At 37.4% G+C, this 14446-nt stretch overlaps 1 protein-coding gene across 3 annotated transcripts in view; it reads right to left on the reverse strand.

Moving 5' to 3' along the window:
- Positions 1–14446, reverse strand: part of LOC149539082 (zeaxanthin epoxidase, chloroplastic-like) — a 240480-nt gene that overhangs the window by 225896 nt on the left and 138 nt on the right. The window contains exon 2 of one of the 3 annotated variants that reach the window (XM_089800438.1): positions 13986–14319. In XM_089800438.1, coding sequence (XP_089656564.1) covers positions 13986–14160 — 175 coding nt within the window. In that variant the 5' untranslated portion in view covers positions 14161–14319. Of the gene's footprint in view, positions 1–13985; positions 14442–14446 lie in introns of those variants that run through there. The other 2 variants (XM_089800439.1, XM_089800440.1) reach the window with 2 other exon arrangements.

Raw genomic sequence — 14446 nt, forward strand, 5'->3', positions numbered from 1 at the left:
TTCAAAGTTATCTAGAAGATGCAGCCTGGCACCGTACGGTAAATTGGGGTCTCTTGAAGGACACCGTATGGATGTGAAGGATAGATTCATATAGTTGGTCGTACGGATTTTGAAGAAGACATTGAATCCTAGTTTTGGCGTACGGATTTCCTTCCCAGTTTGTCGTACGGATTTAAAGAATAGCATTTGGCTTACAGATTTGAACAATATGGTACTTGATCACCACCGTACGGATTTAAAAAGTTAAGTGTCCCACCGTACGAACTTTCAAGTAGGGTTAAGATATTTCAATTCTCATCATTGATGCGTCCGTACGGCGATATATCTGAGGTGTCCATACGGCAAGTTTTTGGAAGGATATTTGATGCATTTGTAGAGCGATCTTATCAAATGAGCATTGTACGGTTTCTTCTAAAAGTCTGATGTCCGTACGGACCTTGCAGTTAAGAGCAGCAAAAATGTATATCTCTGAATGCAACCGTACGGCTAGTAGCAATATTTGATTTTGACCAGTGTATGGCCATGGGACTGTAGCATACAAACAAAAAGAAGCAGTCAAAGGGTAGAAGAAAGCAGTCAAAAGGGAAAGGAGCTATTAAAAAAAAAAGTCGACAAATCAAGAATGCTTAGAAGGAGTATTAGATGACGCCACAAGGTAGAGGAAGAACCAACGGTTGCCAGAAAGAGAGTGGGATCAGAAGAAATAGTAGAAATAGTGTGTTCCATGCAATTTTGGGTGGGTTTCGGAGTGCTGATTTGGTCTTGGCGGCGAGGGGCGTTGCCCATGGACCCCCAGTCGTTGCAGCTATCAATCGTGAAATGTGACCAGTTGAGAAGACTTGAAGCTGCTACAGGCATGGAGTGTCTGTGTACCAGAGGCACTGGGAGTAGGTGTTGGCCGAGAGGCTATCTTGGTGGATGCACAGAGAGCTCGGGAGGAGTGGGTCATCCAAAAGGCAGTACAACAACACTTAGCTCGGTGGACCTAGTGTTGGAAGCAGAGAAAGCAGCACAGGTGACTATCAAGGTCAGCTTGAGGAGTCAGTATTGTGTTAGCAAAGGCTATAGATGCAAGGGGATGAATGTGAAAGTGATGTGGCAGATCAATATTGTTGTATTAGTTGTTTGAGTTTTTTCTGTAGTTGTCAGGAGACAACTTTTCTTTTTGGGGGGGGGATGATGTCGTCGGTAGAAATTGTGTATCAGCCAACAAGTCCCTTCGGAAAGGAAATTGTGTATCAGCCGACAAGTCCCTTCGGAAAAGAAATTGTGTATCAGCCGATGGGTCCCTTCGGAAAGGAAATTGTGTATCAACCGACGGGTCCCTTCGGAAAGGTTCTTGTTACGTAGCCAACGGGTCCCTTTGGAAAGATTTTTGTTATGTAGCGACATATTGTATGTGGCCGACGAACTCCTTCAGGAAAGTTCTTCGAAAAGTATTTATACCCCCTTCAGGAAGCATTGTAATCATCTTATCATGGAAGGATAATGTACTGTTTGGCATATGCGAATAATAATAAGAAGATTTCTATTGTTCGTGTTCGTGTTCATTGTCAATGTGCAATTCTTAATTAACCTATGCGGTAAACAATTTTTAGGTCTGATTTTCATATTTCATTGAAAAGTTGGTCTTTTAATTGCTTTGAATCAGATCATGTTAATGAGAAGACTGATTTTTGTCCTTAATTCAACCTATTTTCAACGTTCCTTAGCCAAAGAAATGGTGACTTTGCCTTAATGGAGGGCATAAGTTTACACTTTTCATATATTTTTGGGAACATGAGAAGGTCTAAATCCAACCTGCTCTTGTTCCCACTAGAATGAGGGAGGATCGGAACCCAACCTTGTCTCATTCCCTCATCAATGAACTTCTCATGATAAACTTCATTTATCATCTTCAACTCACCATTTCATTTCAACTCCAATTTTGTTTTCATCCTTAATAATCGTGTTTTGGGATCCTTCTTCATGATCAAATTGCCATGATTTTCCCCTCTACTTGAAAGATTAATCAAAGCATTGGGTCTGATATGCAAGTTTTCTTGCATGTTCGATCTCTTCTTGTTCACTCATACTTGACCTCAAAATAATTCTTGATTTGCAAAATCTTCATCTTCAAGCCACAAAGCCATTGAAACCAAAAAAGTGTTCAGAGCGGAAGGGCAGAACTTTCAAGATGGAAGTCTCAAATGGAATGAGAGCTGGAATTAGGGATGGTCAGAATTCGACCTTGTCTCATTCCTCTACACCACTAAGGCCCAGACTTCAAAGTTTCACCAATTTCTTGCAATCTGCTTTTCGTTGTCTTCGACCATCATTCTTCCAATTCTCCTAAAGCCTCACACTATCACTTCTCATAGTTGCATCAAATTGATTTCTACCTTTCATTCTTAGTTTCATCCATTAACTCTCAAACTTGGTTCAGATTTCAAAAATTATAATCTCTTTCTTGCTCATTTGTCTTTTCCTTGACTTCAAAATTGACTTGGATCTCATTTCTACATCAATGAACTTGGGTTTATCCCTCATCAAAACTTCCATGCTCATCACCCTTTGGTGGTGATTTCCATTGTCAATTTTGAGAGCTCACTAGTTCTTTGCTCTCCTTGATTTTTTGAGGTTTGTCTTCGTAAATAGGTCAAACTACCCAAACTAGACTCTCTAAACCAAAAACTCAACCACCACTAAACCTAAGACAACTATTGCTAAAAAAAAAGAGGGGATTCCCATTTGTGATGGGGTGATGGTGTAAAAACATCATGACATGTACCCCAATCGAAGATCAATCTTTGAGAAGTACACAGCACCATGAAACTCATCCAATAACTCATCTATGAACAGAATGGGATACCTATTCTTAATTGTTTACTTATTCAATACATGGTAATCAATACACATGCATGTGTATTGCCATCCTTCTCCACCAACACTGCAGAAGAAGCAAAGAGGCTAGAACTAGGCTCGATATGCCCCATATCCAGTAACACAATTTGCTGTATATGATGAATGGAAGTCTCTCTATGCCCTGGATACTCAATTTGGCACAACAGTTCAAAGTCTAACAGAATTGTAAACCAAATATCTTCCCTTGGCTAGAGCTTTCCAATATGAGTTGTTGTTTAAGAGCACTCAATTTCTGCTCCTAAGGGAAGCTCACTCATCTTCCTATGATGGTCATTTTAGTGTCCAAAAGACTGTGCAGCACATTCAAGGGTATTGTCATTAGCATTCTATACAGAAGCAAGCTTACAATTGCATTTGCCAATGCTTACTTTGCAATTAGTCCAGGCCTTCCAATCAAATGAAATGTCCTCATGACCATAGGAATCAATTTTTAGGACTTCATTTGTGCTTTTTCCAAACACTGTCATGTCCCCTTCTTGAAATAGGACTAAATAATTAAAAACATGGTACAATAAATTAAAAATAATTAAAATTCAGTTAAGTTAAATGAATGGTCAAAAGGCATGAATGGAAAAGTTGCATCTCCCTCAAATGAGAGGTATAAAAGGACGGGAAGAGAACTTCATTTGGGGCCAAAAGGAAGCAGGAAGAAAGAGTGGAGCATAAGAATTAAGAAAGTATTAAGGGAAAGGAAAGAGAAAAAAAATAAGAAAGTGACTTTCAAAAGATTAAGGATAGTGACTCTTTGAATGGGTTGAAATTATGAGGGTTGTGACACTTCAAGAGAGGGCCAATTATGAAGAGTCATGACTCTTGCCAAAGGGCAGACATGATGAAGAGGTGTGACGTCTCCTTCACGTGGGAAGATATTAAGAAGAAGAAGGATCAAATTGAATGGGGAAAAAAGTTGTAGAGGAGATCAAGAGCAGATTCAGAACAAGAGTATAAGAAGGGATCTGAAATAAGAATTGAGAAAGAAAGAAGAAAATAAGACATGTAGATCTAGAAGAAGAAGATATGTCGATCTTAAATGGGATATGTGCAGATTCCAAAAGTAGTACAGACGGATTTGAGAAGTGAGCAATAGAAAGTTGTAACATGTCAGATCAAACTTGCTTGCCAAGAAAATTCCGTTAGTGTCCAAAAAATGATTCAAGAATCTAAGTAGAGACCATTGATAAGCACATAGCTCGTATTAGTCTAACTAGAGTTTCTTAGAGCAACTTCTATAACGCAATTTCAGACAAATACAAAAGATATACACTGCCAATCATAAAGAAAAATAAGATTGTAACCGACCAATTAATTCATACAAATGGCTATTACAGCATTCTGTACACCAAGCTATATCCAGTGATATGCAAAGAACAAATACACAAACAAGAGCTCCACAAATTTCACACACAATATAGATAAACCAGTCAAGGAGATTAGCGATGAAATTTTGGTACCTAGTAATGACTTTAATTAATGGCTAGGTGAACTGGCCCGATAGTTCCATCCAGTCCGAATAGCAAATTTCCTAACATGACCAACCAATAGTAAGTGATTAGCATTGGATTCACAAGCCCACAAATGAGTCCAATATCCTCCAAATATGTTGGTGTTCTTCCTCTATGCTATAGGTGACATTCTCATCACAATATGCTTACTTGTTTGGTGTCACAAGCCATGTCCATGGTATTCGGCATCTCTGCTATGCTTTGAAAAGCTTGGATTGAAGTAATTCTTCTTTGCACTTCTTCAAACATCCATGGAGTTCCCACAGTGAGCTTAGAAGTATGATATTTTCTGCAAGATTGGTGCTACATCCAATCTCAGTCTCTCAAGGGATTTCATCCTTTAAGAGAAACGATCTCAGAATGGATTTTATTGCATTCCTTTCTCCTTCTTTGTCTCTCAACAACGATAACTCTTTTCTCTTCAAAATCATCAAAGAACACCAACATGAATATACGAAGCTGCTTATTAAAATATGTGGTTCATACATGATTGGAATGTAGCAAGGGTGTTGCTGAGTATGAAAGGCATCACCATAAACTCATAGTGTCTAAACCGGCACCTTAAAGTTGTCTTATGTACATCCTCCTCACGGACCTGAATTTGATGGTATCTTGAACAATGATCAATCTTCGAAAAGTAGACAGTCGAAGCCCCATGCAACTCATCTATACAAGGAATGGGATACCTTTTCTTGCTAGTCGTCTTATTTAAAGCCATGTAATCAATGCAAATTCGTAGAGACCCGTCCTTTTTTACCAAAACAACTAATGACACAAATGGGCTCAAGCTCAATCTGATGTGCCCCATGTCTAGTAACTTTTTGATGGTCCTCTCAATCTCCTTATAATTCCTAGGGTGATGATAAAGTGTAGTAATGACTGGTTTCGCGCCCTCTTCCAACTCTATCGCATGCTCAAACCTACAGTCAAGAGGTATGCCTAGGAGAATATCACCGAAAACCCCTTGTGCTTGTCTAGCACTAATTGAATATCAATGTGATGCTGTCCTAAATCCGAAATGGATTTAGTGGAGATAAAACAATGTACTGCCCACTTTGTATCATCATGTCTCAATAGGGACTCCGTACTGTGAGCTGAGACCATCTTGGGACCACTATCGGACATGGATCTAAGTATGACCTGTTGATCTCCTCTCATAAACTCAATCTGCTTCTCATCGTGATCAATAGTATACCACCCAAGAGTCTAGAGCCATTGGAGACCCAAAATAGCATCCATCCCTCCTAAATCACATAAAATCTGCAATCAATGTGTAATTTCCCAACTGAATCCCAATTGGAGGAATCATCCCAGAACAGTTAAGTAGATCTCCACCAGCAACCTTAACATCAAAATGGGGAAATGCATTCACCTGTAACTTCCTTTTTGCTGCTATGGAGGCACTAGTGAAATTATGTGTAGCTACCATGTCCGCTAAGCAAACCATTTGCTGCCATTTAACCACTCCCTTCAAGCAGATAAGACTGCCTGTAGGTACTCCTGAGAGGGTGGAAACTGTAGGAGGCTCATCTGAAACCTGTCCCTCAACTATCCCCACTTGGGGCTGCTCGTGATTGCCTTCCTCTTTGCTGTCATCAGACTTGTTGCCTTCGTTTTCATCATCTGAACCACCTCAATATAATGAATCTTACCTTTTCCAAGGCATCTATGATCCGAGGTCCAAGGTTCTTTGCTTGCGAAGCACAAGTTTTTCCTTCTTAGTTCATTCGTAGACTCGAAATCTGATTTAGGTGGAGTAATCTTGTTCTGATTTGAAGTTTCAGATTGGTCTTTTACCCCTTGAAAGGCTTTTTAGGGGACTAAACTGTTGACGATGAACTATCTAAATTGGGTATCATCTTGATTGCATCTTGAAGAGTATTGGGTTTCAGCACTTGAACAAACCCTCTGAATCTCTCACTAAACCCCTCCACAAACAACATCACCTTCCTATTTTCAGACATGTCGGGAACCATAATGGATATTCGCTGAAACTCGACAATATAAGTGTCCAAAGCACCACTGTGCTTAAGCTGAGCTAATTCTCTACAATAAACTTCTATGTCCTTCTTGTCAAATCTAGCTATCACCTAGCTGCTAAACTCCTCATATGAGTTAATCATGCCATGATCTTGAGTGACAAGATTGTGATGCCACCAATCATAATCTGACCTGTCCAAACACATAGTAGTAAACTTGATTGCCTCAGTTTCAGTTATGGGTTTTAATGTAAGAAATGTATCTAGCTTATGCATCCAAGCCCTAGTTGTAGTTTTCTTGCTACTGTCAAAGTACTAGTAAGGTAAGTTTATTCATAGCATGCTTCAAATCCCTGTTTGGGCTTCTAGGCCTTCTATCCTTTCTAGCTCTTACCATCTCCCTCCACTGTTTCATATACTGAACAAAGCTCATATCTGCCTTAACATTATCCCGAAACAAATCTCATTCAGTGTGTATAGCCATGACATCTTTTGGAAAAGCCACTATTGCCCCTACATTAGCAATCTCAACTTCCTCATTATGCTCAACCATTATGGGCATCAAGGGTTTGTTTGTGGTATGAGTGGGTGCTCTAACACCTCGTGGTGTTCAAGCTACACTACCACCCTCACTATTATGACTTTGGGGTCTTCTTGGCCTAGTATTCAACTGTTGTATCGCCTCGGTAAGCTGCTGCAATGCATCAGCAACATGGTTATGTCCTTCCCTGAGGGCTCTCAATGTTACCCTCGCTTCTCTATCCGCTTACTCAGTCTGATTTGCAGCCATCTGTAATGTTTTGACCTAAATCAAGACACCACCAGACTCACACCTAAGCAACAAATTTGTCTACCACTCCTGATTTCGAACACAGGGGGACATTGTAGAGGGTCGTACTATGATAGAGAAGGTTGTATGGTATTAGTATGGCTTGTGCAATGTTTATAACGTGATCGTGCGGTGATGGAAAGGGGGCATATGGTTGACAGCAAAAAGTATGTATGTTTGATGAGGGAAATTTGTTTAAGTAGGTAAGTGCCACTACATTCGGTGTTTGTTGATAGTACGACAACTAATGAAGGGGAGTCATACATTATCGAGCGTGTGGAGATAATATGATAGAAGCAAGAGAGTAGGGCATGGTGTACAGTCTTGGAGATTTGGTGTATGTTTTAGAGTTTGAAATGTTGTGAGTAGGGAGAGTGAGTGGGGACGGGATGTCTGGATGGAAACCTGTGCGTTAGTCTTGATGCAATCCTTAATTTAAATGTAACTATACAAATATTGCAGGGTAACACCAGACAATAGATGAACGCCAATGAACAATAATATTATCAATACTCGATTTGCCAGATCCAATGCATAGTATCACTCAGCAGAATAGGGCGAGGCATAAATCCCACCGAAACTATGATAAGCCATAAAATAGCAAACAGAGCAAAACTTCAACTGGAATTCGCAATTACAATTATTAAAACAAGTAACATACCTAAAACATCCAATCCGACAAACATATATACCTCGTCAAAGGAAAATTCCCAAGGGAGAAACAACGTGCCGACACATGAAATGACAAACACCTACGCTTCCAAAAAATTAAAGATGGGCAATATACACAAATCAATCAAGACCTCAAATACAAATGTTATTATTTTATTTTATTTAATAATAAAGATATTACACCATCTAAGTCCTTGAATGAACTCCCACAATCTCGAATGCTGTCCTACGTTCTGGTATTTTTGGGGATCTCCAAACTCTTTGTGGTTCCCTGTTATATTGATGCATTCAAAATAGTCACCCACTAGGTAGCAGGTTCGTTGCTTTGATACCACTATAAGATTTCAGGTCAAACTTGCTTGCCAAAAAGATCTCCTTAGTGTCTAAAAAATGATTCAAGAATATAAGTAGAGACCATTGAGAAGCCTATAGCTCGTGTTAGTCTAATTGGTGTTTCTCAAAGCAACTTATATAACACAATTTCAAACAAATACAAAAGATATAAACTGCCCATCATAAAGAAAAAAAAGATTGTAACCATCTAGTTAATTCATAAAGACAACTATTATAGCATTATGTACACCAAACAATATCCAATGATATGCAAAGAACAAATACACAAGAGCTCCACAAATTTCATGCACAAATAGATAAACTAGTCAAGGAGATTAGTAATGAAATTTTAGCACCTAGTAATGACTTTAGTCAATGGCTAGGTCAATTGGCTTGATACTTCCATCCAGTTCAAATAGCAAACTTCCTACTACAACTAACAAATAGCCAATGGTTAGCATTGGATTCACGGGCCCACGTATGAGTCCAATATCCTGCAAAAAAATCAGTGCTCTTCCTCTATGTTGTAGGTGACATTCTCATTATAGTCTGCATAATTGTCATCGCAAGCCATGTCCATGGTACCAGGTGTCTCTGTCATGCATTAAAAGGCTTGGATTAAAGTGATTCTTCTCTACACTTCTTCAAATGTCCATGGAGTTCCCATGATGAGCTCAAAAATATGATATTTTCTACAAGATTGGGGCTACGTCCAATCTTAGTCTCTCAAGGGAATTTGTCCTTAAGAGAGACAATCTTAGAATGGATTTTCCTACGTTCCTTTCTCCTTCTCTGTTTCTCAGCAATGTTAACTCTTTTCTTTTCAAAATCATCATATATGCTTCCTTCTCACCTCCTCGTCATTCTTAACATGCAAGGGAGACATTACCTATAGGGATCATGATGATATTCATTCGCAAGCTTTGCAGTGGGCGTTACACTAGCCATGAATTAAAAATAGACTCAATGTCCTTGAGCATAATATGCTAACAAGGAAAGTGCTGCCACATCACTCAGAATTTCCAAGATGGTGCCAAACAAGGTTAAGAGCATAATAAGGTTGGTATTAATGTGTACCCAAAGACCAAGTGCTACCAAATACCAAATTATGTCCCCTTAAGGCATTCTTGTGCAACTTAGTACCTTAGTCTAATCAGAAGCGAGAAAATAGGCTAAGTATCAAGACTGGGAATTACACAAAGGCAGGGGCATGACAAAGGTGAAAGGGCCAGCAATTGCTCTCAAACAAATGTATCTTTTCATAACCAAAGGGTCTGAGCCTTTCATGAGGGCATTAACAAATGAAAGGATGTGGCTCCCTATGCTCAAAGGAGATATATATGAGAAGAACTTGACTAAAGAAGAGTGTGAAATCAAAAAGGGAGATCAACCAAGAAAATAATATATTATTCTCAAAGGCAACAATGAAAAGTAGTGACTCAAATCTTATGAAAGGCAATGACACTTTCAACTTACAAATTATAAAGGGGAGATCATTCCAAGCAAACATAAATACATCATCACTCATCAATGCGTCACGAAATCAAGCAATCTATGAAATCAACAAAGGTTGAATCAAACAATCTATCAATAAACAAGGATCAATTCAACAAAGTGAATAAACAAGCAATCAAATCATCATCAATCAATACACATCTTGGAGTCAGAAATCAATAAACTTTTTGATTTCACACTCTTCTTCAGTCAAGTTTTTCTTATATATATCTCCTTTCAGCAATAATGAAAATAATATATTATTCTCAAAGGCAATAATGAAAAGTAGTGACTCAAATCTTATGAAAAGCAATGACACTTTTAACTTACAAATTATAAAGGGGAGATCATTCCAAGCAAACATAAATACACCATCACTCATCAATGTGTCACGAAATCAAGCAATCTATGAAATCAACAAAGGTTGAATCAAGCAATCTATCAATAAACAAGGATCAATTCAACAAAGTGAATAAACAAGCAATCAAATCATCATCAATCAATACACATCTTGGAGTCAGAAATCAATAACCTTTTCGATTTCACACTCTTCTTCAGTCAAGTTTTTCTTATATATATCTCCTTTCAGCAATAATGAAAATAATATATTATTCTCAAAGGCAATAATGAAAAGTAGTGACTCAAATCTTATGAAAAGCAATGACACTTTTAACTTACAAATTATAAAGGGGAGATCATTCCAAGCAAACATAAATACACCATCACTCATCAATGCGTCACGAAATCAAGCAATCTATGAAATCATCAAAGGTTGAATCAAGCAATCTATCAATAAACAAAGATCAATTCAACAAAGTGAATAAACAAGCAACCAAATCATCATCAATCAATACACATCTTGAAGTCAGAAATCAATCATCAAATATCTATCAAATCAATGAATGAACATCATTCAAACATCAATCATTGAAGTGTCACCCTATCATACACACATTCATTCATTCAATCAACGATAGAAATAAGTATTAAAGAAGCATATGGATATGAGTATCATTTGATAATTTTTTTTTTATACTAAATATTTTAAGAATGTCCTTGTTTGATTTAGAATATAATAAATGATTAATTCAGACTTATATGCATTTTACCACTATCTAATTTTTCCATTTATAGCTATATTAACCATATGATGACTTTTGTAAATGATCTTATTGTTCCTAACTGCTGAAACCAACAATGGTAAGGAAAGTTGGGTAATTGGCATAAGGAGAACGATGATGAGGTCACCTTCCAAGTACCTCACCTCATGGTTGCATCGAGATTGTCTCCATAGGGCCAACGGGGACAAGTGGATTGTCTTTGGGCTTAGGAAGGGAGAATTTCAAGACAGCCTACTGTAAATGCCCCCTACAACAATTAACATGGCAAATGGGTGTTCAATCATTTTTAGTCAAGCGAGGAGTGGTAAAATGAAGGAGAATGGCAATAAGACCCCATACTAGGTACCCCGCCTCATATGTATGGCATGCACCACATGAGGCCAAGGGGAATCATATATCTGCTCTTGGGCCTAAGGTAGAAGGTTTCTAGGGCACCTCATCAAGTCACCTACCTTATCATTTCTATGTTTCGGTCATCCTCAAGTTAATCCCAACATCTATTGAATTTATTACATTCCTTCTTTATATGTTATTTATAATCCTAAGAAATCTAACTACGGCCTTATGATGTGTATGAACCCTCACTGTGTGCATGATCTCAAGTTTGGAATTGCTTAACCAAAGAAAACCTATATATTGTAAACCCTAACCCTAATTTTATGCAATTGTAATTTAGGCAAAAATAGAAAGGGAAAATGTATCCACTCTTGGGCCAAAGGGTAGGACGTTTCTATGGAACCTCAGTAAATCACCATAACTTAACACTTCTATCGTTGGGTCTCCTGAAAATTAGTTTTAGTAAACTAATGATTTGATCATAATTGTTGCTGAAAAAGTTTAGCTATGAATAATGATTATAAAAAATAAACCCTAATTGTTTTGCAGGCTTTAATCAAAGTGAAAGGTATCTCTTAAACCCTAATTCTTTGGCAAAAATTGTGATTTAGGACAAAATTTGGAGAGTCGTAATTTGGGGACATTAAAAACACTTAGTGACAATATAAATGTGTATTTGTGTACTTAGAATAGTCTACCAAGTTTCAAAATGTCTTGTTTACATATCATTGCTCACGGCTCTTCTATCTCTTAAGAATTTTTTGCTATGTTAGTGATGCTTCTCTACTTTCATTGATCTAAAGATAAGTAGGAGCAGCAGGGTTGTAAATTGCACTATATTACATGATCTTTAGATTTCTCACGCCTATTTGCATGTCATTCAATACAGCTATGACCAAGCTATTCGTGTTTCCACAAGGCATTCCCTTTCCAAATAATGTCATGGCTTCCAACCTTTAGCATCTTACAGCTCTAGATACATCCCACTGTTGAAGGAGCCAAATAAAGCATCTACCATTGTGCAAAATTTGACCCAAGTTCCACACAAAAATTTAGAACATTCTAACCAAACGTAGGCAAAGTTCAAGGCACTTTCGAATTGAAATCAAATTTCTTATACCTTTGAAGTTGGTGATCGTATTTCTCAATTGGATAAACAAAGGTTTGACAAAAAATATCACAAGTTGAAGCCCATAAAATATAAACCTAACACCATTCTCCAAGCAATCTAGCATGATGCCTTTCAACTTGATATATCAAATTGCATCCATGATATGATTGATGTGAGAAAGTTCAAACAGTACAAGCCAGCTCAGTTATAGGAGGAGATTTCTATGATTCATCCTATAACTACCATTCCCAATTTCCAAAAAGCAACAGCCAAAGATACTTTGTTTAATGTTCAGTTCCACAACAAAGACAAAACAACCGTATATTGTGTTAGCCAACAAGGAACTCTGCCAAATGGTTCTTTGAGTCAGATTTCCTAAAGATCCCAAATCCCATGTGTTGGGGCAATTTCATCAAAGTAAGAAGGAAATTATGAGGGCATACCTCGTATTAATAAACTAAAGTATATTCCACATGCAAGGGTGTTATTAGAAAGAAAATAATGTAAGACAGTTGTTCTAGGTAAAAGGCAGATTGCAATATATTTAAAAATAAAAAGAGAGATAAAGCAGCTGTAAGGCATAGAAAGAAATGGATGGCAGTAAACGTGAACATAATAATCAAATCGAATTAAGCTAAGCACATTGGATCTATTAACTTAATCCTACGAATTAACTTGTCGATATCAACATTCATTTGCTCTAATTGGAAAATGCATTGCCCATCTAATCAACTAATGAAGCTTAATTCAAAATCACCTCCCTCTATTGTACCCTTACTTGGAACACAATTCATTCTTTTCTTACCAAATTATAACTCACTTTTCAGTTTTCACAAGCCACAATTTAGCTTTTGAATACATTTATAGATAGTTTGACCTTCAAGAGATCAAAAGAATGTGAATAGTATGTAATGCAACGTTCTCGTTTTACAAATCTTAAAAATGTGCAATCTTACAAATTTGAAGAATTTTGATTATATTCCAAGCTAAATGTTTGACCTTCAAGAGTTCAAAAGAATCCACATAGGCTGTAGTGTAAGATAATTATTTTATAAGTATTGAAGATCTTTTAGTATGTTCCAAGACACGTGCTCGATCTTTAAAAGTTCAGAAGAATGTGCATAGGCTATGATGTGAGAATATGCTTTCACAAATCTTTAAGAATTTTTAATAAATTTCAAGACAATAGATTGACATTCAAAAGTTAAAAAGAATGAGCATAGGTTGTGCTGTGGAATTATGGTTTCAGAGATCTTAAGAATAAAGCACAGACTCAACTTTTAGAGTAGCAGTAGACCTTTAAAAATTTGAAAGGATATGAATAAGTAGTTTGTGCAGTGTAGTTTAAACTTTTCTTTCACTGTAGTAGAAAACAAAGCTTGACCTTCAAAACCTCAAAAGCAATGTATATGGATTGTGGTTAAAATCATGATTTTATCAATTTAAGGAATGTAATTGAAGCTTGTGCTAAACCTTATTACCGGTACCTTGAAATTAAAGTTTTTTTTTTTCTTAAATGAATTGCATCATTACTAATTAATTTAGAGAGGCTGCCATTTGCTGAAAGAAGTAAATTAGGAAAACGGTTACTGCATTGCTTGAATAGACGGAATTGGTCTGGAGTTCCACTGCCACACAAACTCCACCATTTCAAAATAGTCACCCATTAAGGATTCAAGTAAGAAAGAACGAGAAAAAACCCACCATTCTCACCAATGTAAGTGACAGCTCCAGGGTCTGGTCTGGGTACTGAATAGCGCTCAAACACATGTGCCTTTATTCCCCTCTCCTGCAATCCCAAAGCCAAGGCCAACCCTGCAAGCCCACCGCCCACAATGCAGATATCCACATTCATACATTCCACTGCTCCGTCCATCATTTTCCTTCACAGAAGCCCACATGACCAAACACGTGAATGCTTCTGGTCTATTATATTAGCATATATACAATGTGTATATATCTTTATTGGATTTTGGTGATGAGCTTTTCAGTGATGTTGATTTTTATCTGTCGGCTGGCGTACTTCCGTCTCAAGTGTCTTTATCTATATTATAAAAGCATATGTACAATGAGTATCTTAAATTAAAAAACCAAAGACAGAAAAGCTGACTGTACAGTACTGAACTTTAGCACTTATCTTCTTCATCAATAACAGCGCATAAGAT

Source organism: Cupressus sempervirens, chromosome 9 (genome assembly GCF_028749045.1).
Source record: "Cupressus sempervirens isolate cs-2001-9-10 chromosome 9, ASM2874904v1, whole genome shotgun sequence".
Taxonomy (NCBI): Eukaryota; Viridiplantae; Streptophyta; class Pinopsida; order Cupressales; family Cupressaceae; genus Cupressus; species Cupressus sempervirens.